General features: G+C 38.3%; 1 protein-coding gene across 3 annotated transcripts in view; it reads right to left on the bottom strand.

The window, feature by feature from the left end:
- The window catches only part of MPDZ (multiple PDZ domain crumbs cell polarity complex component), a 779,300-nt gene that overhangs the window by 252,407 nt on the left and 503,915 nt on the right, over window positions 1-22,978 (bottom strand). For all 3 annotated transcript variants that reach the window (XM_079926367.1, XM_079926366.1, XM_079926365.1), the window contains exons 9-11: window positions 10,308-10,375; window positions 6,750-6,823; window positions 3,938-4,104 (exon numbers count right to left, since the gene is read on the bottom strand). In XM_079926367.1, coding sequence (XP_079782493.1) covers window positions 3,938-4,104; window positions 6,750-6,765 — 183 coding nt within the window. In that variant the 5' untranslated portion in view covers window positions 6,766-6,823; window positions 10,308-10,375. The remainder of the gene's footprint in view (window positions 1-3,937; window positions 4,105-6,749; window positions 6,824-10,307; window positions 10,376-22,978) is intronic.

Genomic DNA, 22,978 nt, shown 5'->3' with positions numbered 1-22,978 from the left:
CAATGACAATTTTTAAATATTAATTCTAACTTTTAAATATTAATTCTAACTTTCTAATGAAATTATTCATTTTAATTCACAGTTTTCCTATAAAAAACTCAGGATAAGAAGACATTTAACTTAGTGCCCATAGTTAATTCAGAAAGCAAGGCGATTGATTAATCAGGAAAGCAGCATCCACCTATATTGGAATAGAGAAACGTCACGGAATAAATATTCAAATCCAATATCCTCGTGGCTGACAAGTTTCTATTATTAAACTGCTAACATATTTATTTCCTCCACAATAGCTGGATTTTTGTCATGAATATGCATTAAGCCCTGCAGTTATTAGCCCTGATGACTAGGTGACAGTGAGGACACTACTTGAGAATTTGCATTTGACAGATCATTGACACAAAGTCACAGTTCCCTTTTTTTTTCCCCCTCTTCACTTAAACAGGAATCATGCGATAGGAAATGAACTGGAGCTATTAGAGATTATTCAGGTTTAATAGCACACATCCTTTTAGCTGGCATCAAAACAATACACAATGTGGCAGAGTTAAACAGAGGCATCAATTATACTCTCAGACCTGTTAATATTTTTGACAATATTTAAATAGCACATCCCTTCAGGGCATGGCTTTTTTGCCCTCTCAGTTACACACCTGTCAAGTGTTTAATTTGCCAAAGGGAAACAGTTTGATTTCTAAGGGCAGTCTTAATACGGAAGAAGCAAATTGGAAAAATTAAACATTATTGAATAGAAGTAATGGGAAGGATCTGAAGGGAAAAAAATAGTAGGCTTAATTCAACATGGCATGTCGGCATCTGTCATTAATGCAACAATATGATCATGTTCCCAATATGGTGCATATACCTTGGGCTTTTCAATTATTCCCTCCCTTTGCTTTTTAAAAGACAGAATGATGGCAGGGGAAAATCAAAGGGGTCAACAGAATGATGGCAGGGGAAAATCAAAGGGGTCAACATTTCCAGTAATAATAAAAAAGATGGAAATGGTAACTTGCTCCTATTGTACATATAAAATTATACATTTGAAAACGTAAGTTAGGTATAAGATAATAAATAAAAGCTAGACATGCATCAGATTTGTGTAGCTACTGGATTAAAAACACAAAAACCAAATGTCACTCCTTAGATGCATTACTTAAATATTAAATTATAAATATCAATAAATTAGCAGTTGGTAAACTATATAGAAAATTTAAATCTAACATGATAACGTCTAGAATATTTAATGTTTAAACTTTAAAACAGAAAACATTATTTTAAGTTTTTGAAAATTTTCTCTAGTCACGCAAGGAAAAGAAATTGGTTAACAAATGAAACTGAATTGGTAAAGAACGGAGAGTAAAGTGAAGAGTCACAAAAAATGTGGGAAATTATCAATAGTTTCAACCGACATAAAGTCATGGCATCTAGGGCATGTCTACCCTTGGGGGCAGGGGGAGATGTGAGATAAGCTGCAGGGTCAAATAAGGGGAAGGGCTGTGCCTTGGCAGCCAAGAAGCATGAGTTGTAGCTCTGGCTCTACTCTTCTAAACCACTGCTGTAATAAGCAGGGGGAAGAACAGATGGTTTCTTTGGTCCCTTTCAGTATTTGAAGGGGTGACCAATGAGCCAAAAAGTCCAAAGTCATGTAAGACACGCCTACAGAATTCACAAACATCACAGCTTACGTAGCCTTGAAATACAGTTGACCCTTGAACAACACAGAGGGTAGGGGCACGGCACCACCCCACACACGGTCGAAAATCCACATATAACTCTGAATCCCCCAAAACTTAACTACTAAGAGCGTACTGTTAACCGGAACTCTTACCCATAACATAAACTGTCACTTAACACATATTTTGTATGTTCTATGTATTATATACTGTATTCCTACAATAAAGTAAACTAGAGAAAAGAAAATGCTATTAAGAAACGTCATAAGGAAGAGAAAGTACATCTATGTGCAGTTCTAATCCATGGTGTTCAAGGGTCAACTGTATACTAGCTTCTAACATTTAATACAATGAGATGACACTGCCCATAGACCTAGACTATGAGGCTCAATAATATTATGCTCAATAATTTCCAAAGAAATTTCAGCTGAATCATGTGGGACCCAAACAGTTTTAGAGCCCATATTCTACTTCCATTTAGAAAAGACAAAACAAGCTCAACAAGTAGGCCCATTTCTCTCCTCCTTTCAGCAGACATGGTAAGTATGAAAGCTATTTTCCTTACATAAGGCTGGCTAGCAGGGAAATTTCAACAGTTGCCTCACTGGACTAATGGTATTCCCTAACACACTTACTAGTACTTTTTCTTGCAACTTTTCATCTCATTCTAATCATATTTTCACATAATACAATAAGGGGAGACATCTTCACACTCTTTAAAAACCAGATAATTTTCCACACCATAACTACGCTAATATTCATGATATTGGTTTATCCAAAAGTGTGCCAATTCATTTTGAAAATGAGTACCTAAAACTAATCTTTTCAATAATTTACAAAGGAAACAAACACAACTACATATAATGAAACTACCTCTTTTTCTTAATTCATGGCCATAACTTTTAAAATCATTAGGTAGAAATTCACTTGAGAAAAATATTTTTAGACATTCTTCTTGATCTACTTACTTAATTTGGGGGGGGCTACTAAAATATCTAGATTAAGAAGTTATATGACACTAAACAAATTCTTTCTCTGTTGCTACTATTTGTTCTCTTTGCATTTGGCATATTTTGGGTATTTTTGTTAATTGGAGCTGTTCTTTCACTGAATTATGAAACGAGTCTACAGGTTTCATTTTAAACTTTTAAGGCAGAATATTTGCTAGCAAGTCATCCATAAACATCAGATTAATGCTAAAAACATCAGAATGAGTATTAACTTGGACTAAAGACATAATTAGACTGACTTCAAACCTTGTGAGGATAGCAACCATCTAAAAAATATTTTTTAAAAACCTGAGAAATGGTGATTAAGTAAGTTCAAAGACCATCTGACTCCAGTTTTCATTCTGTCATTGTGATGTTTCAATTTTAATATAAATGCCAGGACTTTTTAATATTCATAATTTTTAGAGGAATAAAACACTGTGTTACATTTAGAAGTCCTAATGTTTATCACCATCTGATGCTGTCATGGGAGCAATTGCTACTTACACTCTTTTCAGAAGTGAGAATTGCAATTCCTCTAACTGATGACAATGTAATTACTCCGTTTACTGTCAAAATAGAGGTTATTTCCCTTCCTCACATACATGATTACACATGCAAATCCAAGCTCATCTGAAATCATGTAAGTTTACTGAGTGTCTGAATCTGAATGAGCAAGATCACATGAACCATGAGTCCTAGTGATGATGGAAACCAAGCTACAGTCATCCACCCTAAACATATTTTCATCATCCCCTTCTCTTGCAGGAACTCATTCTTCCGTATCTACACAGCCTTCAACAGCCTTCAACACAATGTCATATCATCTACAATACACTGCAACAACTGTCACAAAAATAACTGGGGGTGGGGGGAAGCCACAGTTAATCTGAATGTCTCATTTGGAGGTTTAAATCAGGAGCCCCCAATCCCCGGGCCACGGACTGGTACCGGCCCACGGCCCATTAGGAACCGGGCCGCACAGCAGGAGGTGAGTGGCGGGTGAGCGAGGGAAGCTCCCTCTGTCGCTCCCCACTGCTCCCCATCGCTCGCATTACCGCCTGAACTATCCCCACCCCCACCCCCCATGTCCGTGGATAAACTGTCTTCCACGAAACTGGTCCCTGGTGCCAAAAAGGTTGGGGACCGCTGGCTTAAATGACTTCATTAACTATTCATTAACACATACAAAAATCAGCCTTTCAGAAAAACACGAGAGTTTCACAAGCTCTATGCAACACCACAAAGGCCTCCTGTGAGTGCACCATGTCTTACCTGGTCTTTCAGTTGCTGTACAGAAGTCTGCAGGTTCAGAATCTGGCTGAAGAGTGGGCTCTGCAACACTGACTTGAGAAGGTTCAGTTTGTCTTCATTTGCTACATCCCCGCGCTCCCGCAGCTTGGCCTGCAAGCGCTCTGCCGCCTGCAGGGCCCGATTTTTGTCTAAACCAAAGAGCAGCATTAGACAGTAACAGGATTTGAAAGACAGGCATCAAACCATGCTTATAGAAATCCTAAAGCTATTCCTTTCCAGAGCTCAAAATTGACTCAGAAAAAAAAGAAGGGTCTAAAACATGTCACTACGAATATATTCTTCAAACCTTGAAATTTCTAGTAAGAAAGTTTGACAGCAGGGAACTGGTTATAGTGTGTGCTACATGCAACTAATTGTAAAGTACAGAAACTACTACAGATGAAGCATATTTGAGTTCCAATACCAGGTATTTCATCTCTAATGAAAACCAAACACTCTGTCATCTTGTAAATGCTGACATTTCCACTTTTTAAAAAAACTTATATGTAAGAAAAATTAGAAGTACAGCTAATAAGTGGAGGTGAATAATGTTACTGATGAGTTATAACATCCAAATATGACAATTTCATATATTAAGGGGCAAAGCATTGTGTATTTGTGAATTTACTTGAAAATACATCACAATAATGCATATCCCTTCAAAAACACAATTTTTTAGTATTTTAAATGTCTTACCCCCAAAGTAAGATATTTATTTGCCAAAGTAAACAAAATAATCATATGCTAATATGAATTAGCATATCCTTAATAATCCTAGCATCTTGCAAGCATGCTTCTACCAGATAGTGAGTTTCTACCACATATAACAGTTAAAAATATCTCCCCAAACCCTACTCTTGCTCTCTTTCTCTCCCTTACTGGTAAGTGAAGCCACATTAGTTTTTAAAAAAAATGGAGACTGCTCAGATATATGTCCTAACAGATTCATGATGGTAACAAGTGCGTCTATTAAAATATATTTGCCATATCATAGTAATCGAAAAGAGTGAGAATTATCACCAGAGTCATTTTCGATAGCACCAAATGCAGAATTATGCAGGAATGGGGAAATTAAAACATGAATCAATGTCGACCATGAGTTCACAAACACAAATTTAAAGAAACAATATTTACTCATATAGTAGGTCCCCTATATATTAACCTTCAAGTTGTGAACTTTCAAAGAATGCGAACGTGCATCTGGTTCCAGCAAGGAACCAGAACCTGTGCCATCAACGTTAGGCGTGGGTGAAACTGCAGCCTGCCCTCCATCCCCTATTGCTGGTGATCCTTCAGCTCCACCGTCTCCCACCTCCTCTCCCTCCTCCAGTCAGTGACTCTTCTTGCCTGTTCACTCGATGCCAGCACTTGTACGCCAGCTGTTGTACTGTACTAATGTACTTTTCAAGATACTATAATGTAAGTTTAAAAATGTTTTCTTTATTTTGTTTGCTTGTTTTTTACGTATTATATGTGTGAAACGTATTATAAACCTATTACAGTACAGTACTATGTAGCCGATTGTGTTAGTTGGGTACCTAGGCTAGCTTTGTTGGACAACAAATTGGATTTACAAACCTGCTCTCGTAACGGAACTCGTCCGGATGTAGGGGACTTACTGTATGCAGAATTTAAAAGCAAATAATAGTGAAGATATGCATGAGAATTTTATTCTGGGTCATATTTCCCATGGTATCTCAGAATACAAATCTAGTATTAATTCCCATGTCAATTCTTGAAAAGTATACAACTCAGTAATAACTTACAGAATGAAGATTATAAGGTAATGGTTTATATAATTCTGTATTTCCCCTTTGCTGTCCACTTTCTTATGAGGAACTTTCCTATGTGGACTGGTAGTCTTTATGATTTGTGACTTTAGTATAAAATAAGTGATGCAGGAAATGTACACCCATGCATTCTTACGGGCATAGTACCAGGAACAAAAGTCAAAGTAATGATCCCCATGATCACAAAAACAGCTCCTTCTCCTTTCCTGCCACCCACTCTCCCCACCCTTCCCTCAAAACCTGCAGGTGTCAAGCCACCAGCCATAATCATCGAGGCACCAAAGTGAAATCCAGATACCTTCCAATAATCATACCCAAAGAGTTCCCTGGAAAAGGTGAGGACTGCAGTGCCCGACGAGGGACGATGAGGGACTGGGTGTACCATACCTGAAATACCTGCAACTAGTTCTATAAACTAGCTTCTCTAAAACTAAAGAGCAGTGTGAAAAAAAGATTAACACATGAGTCTAGAAAATTTGGATATTTCAACCTAAATTATCTCATGTAGAAATTAAACTGCCTTAAATTGTCACTCGAGTTTGTCAACCTAAGTGTTTGTTACTGTTATTTTTACCAACTTAAAAGCAAAGCTCAGTAGTATTTCACCTGCCAAGAATAAATTAAAAATAAGACACAGGCAATGATCTTTCAGTATTAAAAAAATTGTTAAAACTTTTGGTGCTATCCAGAAACAAACATTAACCAGAACTGGTTTCATAAATCAGAATTGGGTTTACATTAAGTTTTAATAAAACCCATAATTGGTAGAACATTTCATATACTCTCAACTTTTGCTTATAAATGATGTGTTTTTGATAACACTTCATATGAAATTATCCAAATATAGAAACACATTACCCTAGTACAATGCTAATGGATAAAAAAAAATTTTTACTAAGTTACTATAGACAGAATCCAGATATGTAGAACACACCATATTTCAAAGATCCCAATGGAAGGAGTTTCAATTATTATCAAAATGGTCAGGAAGAAACACGTCTTACCTATAGTTTCTAACATTGTTCCCAAGTTCAGTGTCCTTCTCTACAATGATTATAAACAGCAACTACAAGGAACTCTAGGGAGAAAAGAAAATGGAATGGTTATGTTTTACAACTTTAAAATTATATTCTAAAACCAAATACTCTAAAAAGCACTTGATACTACTATGATTCCTTTGACCATTAAAATCTTGTTGAGGTAACTTAAGATAGTTTTCTTTATAGGCAAAAAAAGTAATCATTTTAGGATTTATTCAAAATTATCTTATATTTGCAGATAATACTTGTATAATAAGGTAAAAGGCATAAAATCTGTTTTAAATAAGATAGTAGAAGTATCCAAAATATTTCCTTAAGAGCTTCTCAACACAGACCACTATAACCTTGGATTCACTTACAGATCCTTACCCATAGAGGAAGGCATTTACTTGGCTCCGCATGAGAAATTTCGTAGGCAAAAAAAAAATAAAATGTGAAAAATAGAATAGGGCTTCCCTGGTGGCGCAGTGGTTGAGAGTCCGCCTGCTGATGCAGGGGACACGGGTTCGTGCCCCGGTCCAGAAAGATCCCACTTGCCGCGGAGCGGCTGGGCCCGTGAGCCATGGCCGCTGAGCCTGCGCGTCCGGAGCCTGTGCTCCACAACGGGAGAGGCCACAACAGTGAGAGGCCCGTGTATCGCAAAAAAAAAAAAAAAAAAAAAAGCATATATGATCCTGCCCTTGAGTGCTCAGTCTTAACTGGGAAGATGATTCAGACACACCAATTAAGAAATGAATTGTAACACGCGAGCAGTAAGTGAATCAATGCAAGATAACATATTAAATCACAGACGAAAAGCTGAATAAAAGAGAGCACAACATTAAAAAGATTTTTTAAAGTTTTCAAAATACCCTCCTGTCAATAATCTCTCTTATTCCCACTCAAAAAAATCTTCTCAACTCCTTCAACCCACACAGATTTCATCTTTCTCTGATAATACTCATCTAGGCTATTTAAAGTACCAGATACAGATCTCCGCTGACAATATCCGCACCACTAACCCATCTTTAACCTTTGCTGTCCAGCAGTTTTGCCCAACTGATTCCAAGTTACATCTATCCTTTGCCTTGCAGAAAACCCTGAGTCATTAGGAAGTCAGTGGGTCATTTCTTCAATGCAGAAAAGGAATCCACAACCAGATCTCCTCACTTTTCATCTGGAAGATGAGACAGTGGATTTCTCTGAGAAGGGACAAGTTGCCCCCTGTAATCTCTTTAAGAGAGAATGCATTTGGGAAAAAAGGAAGAATGTGATGTACACAAGCAGATGCACAGACCATCAATGCCTGCAGTCAGCTCTGTGTAATAACTGAGAACACTACTTATTGGCTTCCCTTAACCCAGTTTAGAATATCACGATTTAAAATAACTCCACTTCAAATAGTCAAACAGCTCAACTACTGGCACTTGTTTTAGAAAGTGCCCTGGTGTCAAGAAAAGAGGGCACTAACCTGGAATTGAAACCTCAAGAGTGGTGTGACCTTGAGCAAGGGGCCTATCATCTGAACCTTAGTTTACCAGAAAACGCACTCACTCTTTGGGTATGTAATGATAAATGAGATTAGAAATATATATATACCAATTTCCAGCTCAGTGCAAAACTCCTAATTCTAAAATATATATTTACAATTAATGCTGAGCCCATGTATTGAATAGATTAGCATTCCAATGCCAGGCCTTGCATAGTTTTATGGGGGAAAATATAGGGAGATCTTTAAAATAGTTATATTTTTTATTCTTATTTACAAGGAGAATATAATAGTCCTTCATAAAAGAGAATATTATTAGGTCCCCTCTAAAAAAATTATTAACTTTTGACAGAATAATAAAAGGAAAGATACACCAACAGAAGGAAGCCCAGGTCTACAAAGGTGTATTTAATGCAACCGCCCAAGAGGAAGCATGATAGCAGTGAAAGGGCATGGACGAGGGAGTCTGATGACCTGAGTTAAAATTTCAGCTTGACCATTTACTAGCTATACACCCTTGTTAAGTCACCCATCTATCTCTTCTGAACTTGGTATTCATAAAGTTTTGAAAGGGTAAAATTATATGCATGAGTGCTTGGTATACACAATAAAATTTAGTTCTATCCTCTTTCCCCTATGAAAAATTAACTCAGAAAGATAAACAGTATTCATGACTTGGCGAGGGAGGGGGATAGGCCTATGGATTTAGAGGCCCACTGATTTATGAGGATTCTGCAGAGAAAGCACAGAGTAAGCAGTTCCCAACTGAGGACAACACTGGTGTCCAAAAGTTCACCTACAAGTCAGGTCTGTGGAAGCAGAATTACTTTTTTTTTTCCAGAGAAACCCTTACCATAAAGGTTTTTTTTTTTTTTTTAAGATGTTGGGGAAAGGAGTTTATTAATTTTTATTTATTTTTGCTGTGTTGGGTCTTCGTTTCTGTGTGAGGGCTTTCTCTAGTTGTGGCAAGCGGGGGCCACTCTTCATCGCGGTGCGCGGGCCCCTCACTACCTCGGCCTCTCTCGTTGCCGAGCACAGGCTCCAGACGCGCAGGCTCAGTAGTTGTGGCTCACGTGCCTAGTTGCTCTGCGGCATGTGGGATCCTCCCAGACCAGGGCTCGAATCCGTGTCCCCTGCATTAGCAGGCAGATTCTCAACTACTGCGCCACCAGGGAAGCCCCATAAAGGTTTTTTTTAAAAAAAAAATTTTAAAAGCTCAATTCAGCTGCAAGTCACTGACATTAGTTTCCAGATGACAGCTCCATTCCTCTGGATTTCAGTATTCAAAAATTAGTTTCACAGTTTGTCTTCTCTGCTCTGATGTCCCTCAAATAAACAGATAACTATTCTGATTTCACCAGGACAGAGACAAGAAGTTGAAAAAAATGTTCCTTTCTATGCCCTATACTACAATGGCAAGTATTCAGTTTTAAGTGTAAAACTCATTTGTAATCACAGAATTTTTGAGATTACAGAGACGGCATCCACTCCCATCAAACTGCAGACATGAATTCTCTTTCTCACCCTTTCACCGTCCCACCAACACCCTTCCCTCTTTACCCATTTCAACATTGTATGAAAATAGAACGGTACCTGGATGATAACCGTGGGTCATGGCCAATGGATAAGACATAAAGAAGGCTCAATACATTTCAGAAGAATGCCAAGTTCTCTGGGTTTTTCTAGGCAATTCATGCCAGCAGTGATGAATCAGAGGAGCAGTAAAGCCGCGAAATAAGATGTGGGTACAATAACAAAGAGACGGACACGAATGCTGGGGCAGAAGCAGTGGTAATAACGGCATAACGGCAACCACCCAGCACCTATTACATTCAGATCTGGGAACTGTTCAAACCATGTTATCAAATTAAGTCCTTTAATCCTTATACAATCTACTCACTGTACAAATATGGAAACTGAGGCACAGAAACATTAAGTAACTTGCCTCACTGGTAAGTGATGAACCTAAGATTTGAACCCAGGCAGTTTGTTTCCAGAGTCAATTAATTTAGCTTCTACGATATACTGCCCCCCTTGATAAGAAGAAGACTCACCTTACCATTCTCTTTCCTCTATCCAGCCAAGTTCAACATTGTGTAGACCTTGCTCTACACAGGAGAAACTAAAAAAAGAAATGGCAGCCCGAAGTGAATGAAGTCTGAAAGGGACTGGTTCAGACTATTTAACATAGCCCACAATCCACACAAAGGTATGAACAAGTCAGAGTTTAGGATTTTAGAAACTATGCGTAGGTACATCAAAGAAAGATCAGTAATATTCCCCATTTATGTAATGTCCATATATGTGTAAACAAATCATTTTTGAAATTCAAGATTTTAAGAAAAATCCCCAAGAAAAAATAAGCCTCTTTATATTAATATTCAAAGTACCTTTAAAAATATGGCTATGATATGTCAAAGTACTAAATCCCTCAACACAATGAGAATAAGAATATTCAAATAGTATAGGAAATACTAGCTTCTCTACAGTAGCCCCTCTAGCTACTGTTTACATACTCTGCTTGTAGCCATATCACTATTTAGCTACAACTGAGCCTATTTCAGTAGCCATAGCACTCAGAACTACAGGACATACCCATAATGGATCAATGAATTCAGTGCCTATGAAGCACTGTAGTGCTAGGCAAGTGCTGTTTCCATACATTACATCATGGGAGCTGGGGCCCCAACCATCTTGCTCTCCATAATATCCTCCACTGCCTGTCACATTATTCTCTCCATTTTCCAGATAAGACAACAGAGGAAAGGAAGAGGCTGAGGTCTTACTCAGGGTCACAGAGCTAGTAAGCCAGAAATCTTAGCTTTGAATCCAACTCTGCTTGATTCAAAGCCCCCACTTACTCAATCACACTATCCCTTATTTTCCATATTGTTATAGGAACAAAGAATGTGCAGGGCAATGTATAACACTGCTAGTATTTGTATAAAAGAAGAGGAGGGAAAAGATTTGTATAAGTCAAATTAATATGTGCATGTTTATGAAAGCACAGACTATTCCTACAAGCTTTCCAAAGGCACTAATGGTGGGATGTAGAGAGCTGAAGGACATTAGGAGAAACTTATTCTGACCTGCACTTCTTCTGAGTTTGAAAAATTTTGTGTCAATATAAGGTGGCCAGATTTTGCAAATTAAAAATACAGGATACCTAATTTAATCTGAAATTCAGATAAATGAATAAATTTTTAGTATAAGTATATCCCATGTAATACTTAGGATACAGTCATGCTAAACACTAAATTGTTGATTATCTGAAATTCAAATTTAGCCAGGCATCCATTATTTAATCGGCAAGCCTACTCATGTACATATTGTCTTAGAAAAAAAGCAAATTTTAAAAATCATTTTTAATTTAAGGACTTTATGCTTCCTGCAGAACTTTAATATAATGACAGAGTTGCCAAATCCTTTATAAATCTCTAACCATTTTAGCTGTGACCATATGATTCTCCAGCAACTGGCTGATAACACTAGTTTCAGTCGGGGACAAAAATCAGACAGCTTCTTTCGTTTCTTTTAGAAACAGAAAGTGATTAATTAACAAATCATTTTACTTTTCAACAAGTTGTACTGGTATATGTAGGCACAGCTTTTGTGTAGTAGAGAATCAGTGCCTGAAACATAAAACAAATCATTCTGCCCAACACAGATTATATGGCAACTAACAAGTGAAAATATGTCTTAGGCTAAAAATAACTCTACTAAGAGAAACTGCCCCAAATGCATACAATTTTCTAGTTATCTTAAACAATTCTGACTGTAAAAGGAGTACACCATTAAAAGAGCTTGCTGCAATGGTTTGTGGCTTGTCAAAATCACTTAGCGTCTATTAATGCATTTAAATTTAGCATTTGTCTCATTCTTAGCTGCCTCAGCACTACCTGAAGTTAGCAAACAAGTACAAGGCTGTAGTCATTTGCAGGTAGTTTGTCATAAAGTCAATTGGCCACGACAGCAAAACTTACACTTGCAGTCATAATTCATATTCTAGGGTAACGTTACTGAACTACTGTTACTGAACTATTGCAAGAGCACAGAAACATCCAACTACCCACCAACATCATGCGATCATCCAACAGAAAACAGTCAGCTCTTCTTAGCATCTGTTCTTTAGAACTTCTCCCTCATTCTTACAGGATTGATCAAAAAAGCATTTGTGAACAAAACCTTGCTTTCAAGTTGACATTTATGAATCTCCCCGAATTCTTCAGTAGAATTTATTAATTCTTTTTTGCTCCCCCAAATCGAAGAAAATCAAGTTTCAAGGAACCTTGCTTTTACAGCATAAGGCAAATACTGATTGATGGTCTTGTCCTTCCTTTATAAAATGGAAAGATAAATTACCTATCCAAAATGAATATGCTGAGGGGGCCACAGGGTTAGAAAAGAACTCAGATTCTGTTGTTTACTGATTCAGCAACTCATGGGGCTCCTACATGATGAGCATGTTGTTAGGTGAGAGAATTAGAGGAATGGGGACACAGTCTGGGAACTCAGGGGCCAAGTGAATGGAAGAAAAAACAAGTAAACAGACACTTAAAACATAAGACAAGAGAGGGAGGCCATCAAACCCAAACTGAAGAGAAAGGGAAAGCTTCCTGGAGGCAGAGACCCCTGCAGAGAATTCTAAAGAACAGGTGGGAGTTAGGGCAGAACGGGTGATAGAAGAGCTCCCAACATAGAGGCAAGAGTACCTAGCACCTTTAATGAGCACTGCAAATAGTTACTTATGCCTGGACCAGGCCTGAAGGAGACGGAAAGACAGAGGTGATGAGGCTAGAGATGTGGGTACAGGCTAAATCACTGAGGGCCCTGCATGCCATTCTTGAAGAGTTTAGATATTTAATACTGAAGCTTGTTTCGGTACAGTGAGTGACACAATCAAACTTTGTTTTAGAAAGATAACTCTGGTCATAGTGTGGAACACCTATAAAAGGGGAAAAAAAGACTGGACACAAGAAGGTCAGGTAAGAGGCATTTTCAAAAATAGAGATGAAGGTGAAAAATAAATGAAAATGGGAGACAGATTTGAGGAATTAAGAGCTGTAAGCAACAGGACCTGGTAAAGTGGAGGTAAGGCAGATGAGTCTAGGATGAATCCCAGCTTTCCTGCTTGAGTTACTAACCACTGAATAGAGAATAAAAAAAAAAAATAGCAGGTCAGTGGTATGACTGTTCTAGAAATAAAGCACTATAGTGATCAAGAGTTTAAAAGGCTGGGTTATACAGTACCTCATAACACTGTGATGGACTGAACTGTATGCCTCCAAAATTCATATGCTGAAGCTGAAACCCTCAGTGCGACTGTATTTGGAGAGAGCACTTTTAGGAAGTAATTAAGGTTATATGGGATCATTAGAGTGGGGTCCTAAACCAAGAGGACTGATGGCCTTGTAAGAAGAGAAAGATATCTATCTCCGTCTCTCCCTCCTTCCCCCACTCTTACCCTCCTTCCCCCTCACCACATGCAAGCACCAAAGAAAAGCCATGTTTTTTCTTCGGAAGGAAACAGTGAGAAGGTGGCCATCCACAAACCAGAAAGAGAGCTCTCACCAGAAACCAAACCCTGCCAGACCTTGAGGTTGGACTTCAGCCTTCAGAACAGTGGGGAAATAAATTTCAGTTAGGCCACCCAGTCTATGGCATTATTTACAGCAGCCTGAGCTAATACAGATTTGAATCTTCCCACAGCCCCTGCTCCAAGGAATATGCCATTACACACTATGATATGCCCCTTTCCTTCAACCATAACAAGGGGAACAAGGGGTGGGCCCCTCACCCAAGGGAAGACAATCTAAGTGCTGACCTAAAAGGCAGAATTGGGCTACAGTCTCTCTCTTGGGAACTAGAAAGACTAAACCAATTAGCAGTGGAGGTACAGTGGAAAAGATACAAGGGGCGTGAGTAAAGAATGAAGAGGCTAAGATGGGGCACATGCCAGCCTGAGTTAAAAGAGACCAAAACAGAGACATGGGTAAAGACAGAAGAACACAGCTGACATTAGGAGAGAGGCAGGTATTCTTTGGGAGACCCAACACAGCCAGTGAGAGGGAAACAGAGTAATTGGTCCCTAAGATGCACGGTCACTGACATCCATTCTTACCATGCACTCCATTTTGCCAGAGGTAATTAGTATGAGTCTCTGTTTGTTCCATTCAAACACACCTAACTATTACAGGCTGCTTTGGAATAGCATCATACTATCACATCCCAAACAAACCAATATCCTGCTTAAGAAGTACGCTTCCTCCTTTAACTAATTCATGTGGATTCTCTACTTCCAATAAAGATTTGAGGGAGCTTACGAGCAAAGATAACTTTAATAGGACCACTGAGATAATTAAGATTTTACAGGGGAGATAGTTACATCGGAAAAACAAAGCATAAGGAACTGCTACTATGGTGGGTGAATAAAATACTATATTCAGTTTTGATCAGAGCCTGAGAAAAGCCATCAGGTTTCAATCAAACAAATCATAAATCCATTGTTGAAAAAGGAATGTGAGATCCGACTGACAAGGTTTCATTCTATAAATGAAACCACAGTAACTGCGGAAAACATTTACAAATAATGCAAATATTTCTGGCTAAAATATTCCAGTTAAAGAAGAATAGAAATACTTTCACTTCAACCTCCACTAGAAAAATAAGCCAAATATGCATGTTAAAAATTAAAAGTAACACTTAAAAAACAGAAATGGAATCTATAGTTTATAAACCAGGAGGAAAAAAGATGAAACAAAGAATACTAAGCAATCTAAAAGAGGCTGGGAACAGAGAAGAAAAGAAAAAAGATAAAAGCATAGTAAACAAAAAACACAAGAGGACTGAAATAAATTCAGATATCCATATTCCCAACAAATATAAATGGGTTAGACTCATTTACTAAAGAACAGACTCACAATCTATATCTCAAAAATGAAAATGAAAGTTGCAGAATACAGTTTGATGTCACTTAATCTATAATTTTTACAGAATATAAAATAATAATATATGCTACATATAAATAGATATATATGTGCTTTCATCATTTCAACAATGAATTAAAAAGATATTTTAAAATTACAGTTATGATTACTTTTAGGGGTGGACAGATGGAAGTAGTAGCTTTAGATCAGAGAGAAGTCAAAAGGGGACTTTAGCTTTCTCTATTTTTTTTTAAGGAAACTATACTTTTAGAATGTTTAAACTTATATATGTAAAAAGTAATTGGGTTGAAATATTTATGGATAAAATGGTGAAATGTCTGCGATTTGCTTCCAAAAAATGAAAGAGGACAGAAGAAATAAGACTGGCCATGAACCTGTGGTTGTTAAAACTGAGTGATGGATACATGAGGATTCACTGTAATATACACAGTGTAAAATGTACATTTTAAGTTTTTCATAATAACAATTAGAAAAATAAGAGAATGTCAGTAAACATATGAAAATGTTAATACCTAATTTTGGAGGATAGGACTAGAGCTGGTTATTTCCTTCTTTATTCACAATATTTCTCAAATTCTTCCTAGCACCCTTCCTCAACAAAAAAAGATTTCATTTCAAACTACTAAATTACTTGGAAAAAATTTTTTACCATTGGTAAATGCTACCAGAAAGATAATTTCTTCAGGCTAGATTACTTATACTCCAACAAAATGAAAGAAAATATTATGAAAAGACTTTTCTAAAAATTAGTATCTTATAAGGAATTTTCATTTTCACCATTAAAAACAAAGCTTTATTCTAATTTTCTGATGGCTACTCTGCTTCTAGTTTTACCAAGCCCTTTTAGATAACAGCCTTAGAAGCAGATCTTACGGCCCTGGATTAGCCAATTCCATGTGACAGAGCTAGCAGCAGGCAAGAAGTGATGAATGACTACTGCTGTTCTAGTTTTGAACATATAAACAGTGCAAACCAAAATCCCCACCTTTGGAAATTGATGGGTGAACCCAAGAGAGTACAAAAATATAAATCTGTTTCAGTTGAAAGAAAACTTATCTTTCATGCATATGCAAATGATGATTCAATATTATGAACAGTCATATAATATATCTAAGCCAATATTATAATACGGGCAAGTGGCATATTAATCCACAATTATGTGGACATATATAAATTACAATCATTACTTTGACTAAATCCACATACGCTAAACAAATTTTGGTGAAAATAATGTCAACTTATTCCTTTTCCTAGGAATTTCCTAATAGGGAGAAAAAAAACCTATTGAAAAGGAAAATATATATAATTTAGATATTAGGATATTTTATTACTTCTAGATACACTTACACAACAATGTGTTTATACTAACAAACATGGTCGTTGGCTATATTTTCGTTTTGAAAGCTACCTCCTTTTATTTTTAAGATTGTTGGATTGAGGTGAAGGGCTAACTGTCCTTTCAAATAGTATAACATGTTCTATCCTTAACTGAAGATTCCCTAAAAGCACAAAGATACTAACTTTAAAAGGACATTTCACCAGATTAACATCCACTTCCAGAATTACACACTTACATTTTGTGATTCTTTTGAGTCAAATTCCCTTATTAACTGCTCACACCTAAAGATGAAATCAATTTTATGGTTGAAAGGAGCCTCAAAAAACATGCAGGTCACAGACAAGCTCAAGTTCGCTGAGGTTTGGTTCTACAACAAACCGGTGGTGTGTCAGGCTGCTATATATTACTCAACTGACTATTTGAAAGGCTGAACTTTTTTTTTAATATACTAGACAAACCAATTCCATTTATATTCCATTGTATTATATTTATTTCCTTCCTCCTCCACCATCATCCATATTTTTTTAAAAGAACAACCAAACACACACACACACACACACACACAATTTTCTCTCTTGCTCGCACGCGCTCTCTCTCTTTCTCTGTCTCTCTCTCTCTCCTAGAGAACTGGAGGTTCCAATACTTTCTCTCTGGTCACCCATTTTTACATATTTTCCATCCGTAATGTTCTCTCTTAGTACATTCCTACAGGACAGGGACCCTCTCCCCAAATCAACTCACACCAAATATGGTGACTCAGAAAAAAGATTTAGATGCTTCTGAGAATGAAGCTTTAGCCTCTCTGTTCTCTCCCTAGCCAAACTCAGAGGAATTTACATTGTTGAGCAGTTTGCCCCTCTTTGCTACCACATTTTCAGCGCTACGAGCCAAGATGCAACAGGCTGTGCACGTTTGTTGGACACAAACAGGCAGGGGGATTCCTCCAAAGCCTGCCCTGCAGGCGAGCAACATCGGGCAGACATCAGACTCCAGAGGCAGCTAGTCGCACATAAAGCGCTCACTCCAGCCACATAATTGTCTTGGGGGAAACCAAAAATGTGCAGGAGGATTACCTCTGTGCCACAGAATTCTCAGGTGTTATTCCTACAGTTGGCAACCAATTCTCCAGAGAAATTACCTCATGGCTCTGCCTCCTGCCCTTTTGCCTGCCTGGAATGAGGCAATTCTCCAGTGGATCAGGCCAACAGTGTCCTCGTGCTTAGAAAAAGCATGAATACTCAAAGCGTCCCCATGGGACCCTGAAACATGGCCTGCAGCTGCTCTGTGTTAGGACTGATCAACTGCAGGAGGAGGTAACAGATCTCTGTCATTCCTGGCTGCCCTCTCAAGGATGATGAGTTTGTGAGATCTCAATGACGATACTGGTGCAGAACAAAACAATACGTGGCTTTGTCAGTTGTGACTCAATGACTCCTTAGGGTAAAGCCCTAAAGAACAGTGCAGAGAGACAACCTTTCCAATACAGATAAAACTGTGGAACTCAGAGATGGGAGGTGACAAGAATATTACAACCACGCTGCTTCAACTCACCTCCCCACCCAATTAATCCATGCTCTTTACCAAAGATTATTTCTAGGGCTTTTCCCCATAACTTTTAAAATAACTCTCCTTCCACCATTTCCAAATTGCTTCTCCTGTTCTGGAATCTTTTCTATAAAAATGACGAAGCATCGTCTATCACATGGCCTACTTAGCTATCATTGAGCTCTAAGTACTATACATAATTAGATATTTTTATCTTTCCACATCAATCAGTGTCTCCTAAATTCAGTTTGTGGCTTTCCTGATTTCCCTTTGCTGAATTTGGATGGGAACAAAGATAAAGTTTACAAACTTTACTCAGAAAAGGGCAGCCTCAAATTTCTAATAGGAAATCCTCTGGGAAGAAAACAACATACTGTAGTGATATTTAACATAGCTGTTTTCCTCTCCTGGACTATGCCTGTGGTGACTATAGAGGTCTGCATCCCCTGTTGGTTTAGTTCCAACTCTTTGCACAGAGGAGAAGCAGGCATATACGAGAACTGTTTGTGAAAGATCATGCTCTCTTGCTCTGAGTCCATTCTCTGTAATAATTTTCATGAAGAAATTTAGAACCCTTAAGTTTAGCTGGCAGAAGGAATCAAAGCATTTTTTGCAATTACTAACGCTTAATGATTTCAAATATCTTATTTGAAGACATCAGAAAATTTTGAGCTTTTACTCTTTCCAAAACAACTTGCTAACACATTTTACAGATATGGAAGTAGAAGGTCAAAGAAACTACTAACTTCCCCAATGTCACGTAACTCACATCTTTTATTAAGGAATTGTATTTCTATATCCATTATTACGTGAGGGTACTGAAAAGTCTAGGTAATAAAACATCAACAATTATCTGAAAGTTTCAGCCAAAAATAATCTTAATTTAGCTACAAGAGGATTTGGGGGCAGAGAAGAAGGGAGAAAGTAATAAACTTAAAAATCTTACTCCATCAGAATGGGTGTCTATGCTAACTCAATTCCCTCAACAATAAAATGTTTAATTTTCCATGTTATTTTGCTGATTTTAAAAAAAAAAGCAACTTCATTCTTCAGGTACAAATTCACCACCAAATACTCCCTTCAAGAACCAAAGGTTTGGGCTTCCCTGGTGGCACAGTGGTTGAGAGTCCACCTGCCGATGCAGGGGACGCAGGTTCGTGCCCCGGTCCAGGAGGATCCCACGTGCCGCGGGGCGGTTGGGCCCGTGGGCCATGGCTGCTGAGCCTGCGCATCCGGAGCCTGCGCGTCCGGAGCCTGTGCTCCGCCACGGGAGAGGCCGCAGCGGTGGGAGGCCCGTGTACCGCAAAAAAAAAAACCAAAAAAAACCACAAAGAACCAAAGGTTTCCAAATATATATTCACCACTAGAGTATCTAAAATGTAGGCTTGGTTGTAATCCACAAACTAAAGCATTAATTTGTCATTTAAGACTTTTAAAACATGCTATTCAATGACAACGAATAATAAAACTGCATATAAGAGGGCTTCCCTGGTGGTGCAGTGGTTGGGAATCTGCCTGCCAATGCAGGGGACACGGGTTCGTGCCCTGGTCCGGGAAGATCCCACATGCCACGGAGCAACTAAGCCCGTGAGCCACAACTACTGAGCCTGCGCGTCTGGAGCCTGTGCTCCGCAACGGGAGAGGCCGCAAAAGTGCGAGGCCCATACACTGCGATGAAGAGTGGCCCCCGCTCGCCGCAACTGGAGAAAGCCCTCACACAGAAACGAAGACCCAACACAGCCAAAAATAAATAAATTAATTAATTAATTTAAAAAAAAACTGCATGTAAGAATTGGTTGCTATTACATCTACTATAATAATAACTCTTCCAGAGAATAAATAGTCCAAAAGTGAGTTTTTTAGACAATGAACCAGCATTATTTTTACTGTCTGCAATGAAACCACTTATGAAATGGCTTTCATATATCCGTCTTCTTAAACAGAGCATATGTGCTTCACAAACATACACCCATTTTCAAGTAAGAAACCTGAGGCTCAGAAAGATGAAAGTGTTTTCTCCTACATTCAGGAAGCTTGTAAGTAAGAGTGTTAACATTAAAAGCCAATCCCATTCATCAAAGCCAAGTCCTTTCTACCAAATCATAGCTCTGTGCTCTAATAATACTACTACCGGAAAGAAAATAGCTATTTACCTTCAGATGAAGTAGCCTCAGGCAGAGCTTTCAGAGTTCCCAAGCTGTTTTATAAAGCTCTCTTGAAAAAACACTCTACCATTTTACTAGCTGTGAGAGCCTGGGCAAGTCACTTAACTTCTCAGAGCTGCTGCTGTAAAGTGACGTTAACAATAACATATGCAAAGTGCCTGGAAGTAACACGCATATAAAAGCTGCTGCTATTTATTATTTTTGTCTTCTAGTGTCTGCTGTTTCCAATTTGCTATGTAACTCCTTAACATGAGTGAAAATTGATCATTTCTGAACTGGGACTTGCAAACTGAACCATGTCTTACCTATGCAGTAACAAAGCACATGGCTTTAGGCTAGCTTTCCCACTGCTGAAAACTATCCGTACTTTTTGTACTATTTAGGATCCCCCTCTAAAGTACTTCAAAGAAGTAGAAATGAACCCAAAGAAACTGTAATCCAAAATTCAGCTTAGTCAAAGAACTGACACTTAGAAGTATTAAGTTATCAACCAGAGAAGACAGAGGGAGAGGGAATAGGTTTGGTTTCTGGCAGGACACAGATAAACAAATGGGAGGAAAGAAATAATGAGGTGAGGAAGCTGAAAGGGAAAAGAGACAGAAAGCTGGAGGGCAGCAAAGCGATTGAGAAAACCCTGAGAAAATTCCTTAGCACTCACAAGGCCAAGAGGCAGCGGGGGCTACTAAGGTCACAGATGCCCAGAAGAAGGGAATCATTTCCCCTGCCAAAGTGAAATCGGATCTCAAAGGAAAACCTCGAGCTCATCTCTATCTTCTCTCACCCGCAAACTAGCAAACACAGTAAAACTCAGTACATCTGAGTTACTGTCTTTGTGACTCAGCTGTCAGAATCCCATGAAATAAAAGTATGTGAAAGTGCTTAGAAAATGGGAAGCGATATAGAAGCATTAGGCATTATTTTAACAACAGTATCAGCATCAGAATGGCTGATACTGTTTCTTATCCCTAATTTTAAGAAAATGAACAGCAAAAAATATTACATATACACAGCACTATGTTAGCAAGTTTTAAATAAGTGCTTCCATTTCCCTAGGCATAAGGCACAGGCAGAGTTAGTATGAAGATACTTGCATGGGGCACTTCCATTCTCATACAAATAAATATGCACTTTCACATCTAATTTTGTATTTATAATTCTGCTTTAATTTAAGAAAGCCACCCTAAATTCTATAAGCTTTAAGCCCCCCAAATCTGTACTATCTGCCTCTATCACTGAAGCATATGGCAAAACAAAATAAAGAGAGGTACCCAGCTTCTGAGCTCCCAATGTAGTAGAAAACAGTAAGTAATGACACTGCAACAAGATGTGCTAAATTCTGGGAGAGTACAAAGGAATCCAATGCTGTCAGAACAAGTCAGAAAAAAATTGGAGATGTGACAGGTGAACTGTCCTGAAACACATGCAACTTAGGAGAATAGGAGGGACAGCCAGGAGAGGGAATGGCATCTCTTACTAACGCAAGGACATCTGCTAAGGCAATGAAACCAGAGAACTTAATGACAATGGTTCTAAACTACAGGGCTACCACACTAGACAGAAGAGAAGAAAGCACTGTCCCAAGCATAGCTCCCTAGGACTATGCCCTGCAGGGAGATAGCAGTGCATTTTAGATACATGGGGCAGGAGTGGCAGGGAAGAGGGGGGTTACTAAAATCTCTTTTCCAGAAAAGCAATTCTGGCAATAGGCTAAATAATTCACCAAAAATACAAAGAACTAATGGGACGCCCCTGGTGGTCCAGTGGGTAAGACTCCAAACTCCCAGTGCACGGGGCCCAGGTTCAATCCCTGGCCAGGGAACTAGATCCCACATGTTACAACTAAGAAGTCCGCATGCTGCAACTAAAACCCGGTGCAGACAAAAATATATATATATATATATATATTTTTAATTCTTAAAAAAAGAATAATAGTATAGCCAGATGTTAGGCTGTTAAAACAGCCCAGTCAGGAAATAATGTGAGCCAAGATTCATGCAGTGGCAAGAAAAAACAAAAAGAATTGACACAAATACACTCATTAGAGAGAACTAAAATGATCAATGACCACTAGACATGTGTTGGGGGCAGGCATAATGAGCGAGTGACAGCAACAAAGGTTGACTCTCAATGTTTCTAACCTGGGAAACTAGAAATAATGCAGCATCATTAGCTTAAAGAAAGAAAAATGTCATTTAGAGGAACAGGGCAGAAATGCATACTGGACATACTGAGCTTGAAATATCTATAGAAAATAGGAAATAATAGAACTTAAGTTCCGTGAGAGCAGGAACGTTGTTGGGGGTTTTTTTGTTTTTTTTTAAATTGTTGTTGGTTCCTTTTTCTCAGTGGGCTGTCACCAGCCCTAGAAACAGTGGCTGGCCCAAAGTAGGCACTCAGTAAATATTTGCTGAAACGAATGAATTGACTACATATGTGAATCTAAGGAGAAAAGAACTTAGAGATGTAAACTCAGGGAATCACTGGCCTCAAGGTGTTGCTGAAGATAAAAGAGATTAATCAGGGAGAAGGTAGAGATTAACAAGAGAAGAAAACTGAGGTTGGAATCCTGGGAAACATGGACATTTAAAAAGTAGAATCTAATGCATAAGAATTATTTTAGGGGTAAAAGTCAATTAGAAGTAAGGACTCTTCATGCTTTAACACTCTAAACACATACTACACTCACAGAACTCCCACTCTGGCCAACACGCTAGGCCAGGTTAGTGTTT

The sequence above is a fragment of the Stenella coeruleoalba genome, assembly GCF_951394435.1.
Source record: "Stenella coeruleoalba genome assembly, chromosome: 7".
In the NCBI taxonomy this organism is placed as follows: Eukaryota; Metazoa; Chordata; class Mammalia; order Artiodactyla; family Delphinidae; genus Stenella; species Stenella coeruleoalba.
The sequence above is the reverse complement of the archived record's forward strand: the minus strand, read 5'-3'. Positions and strand labels throughout refer to the sequence as shown.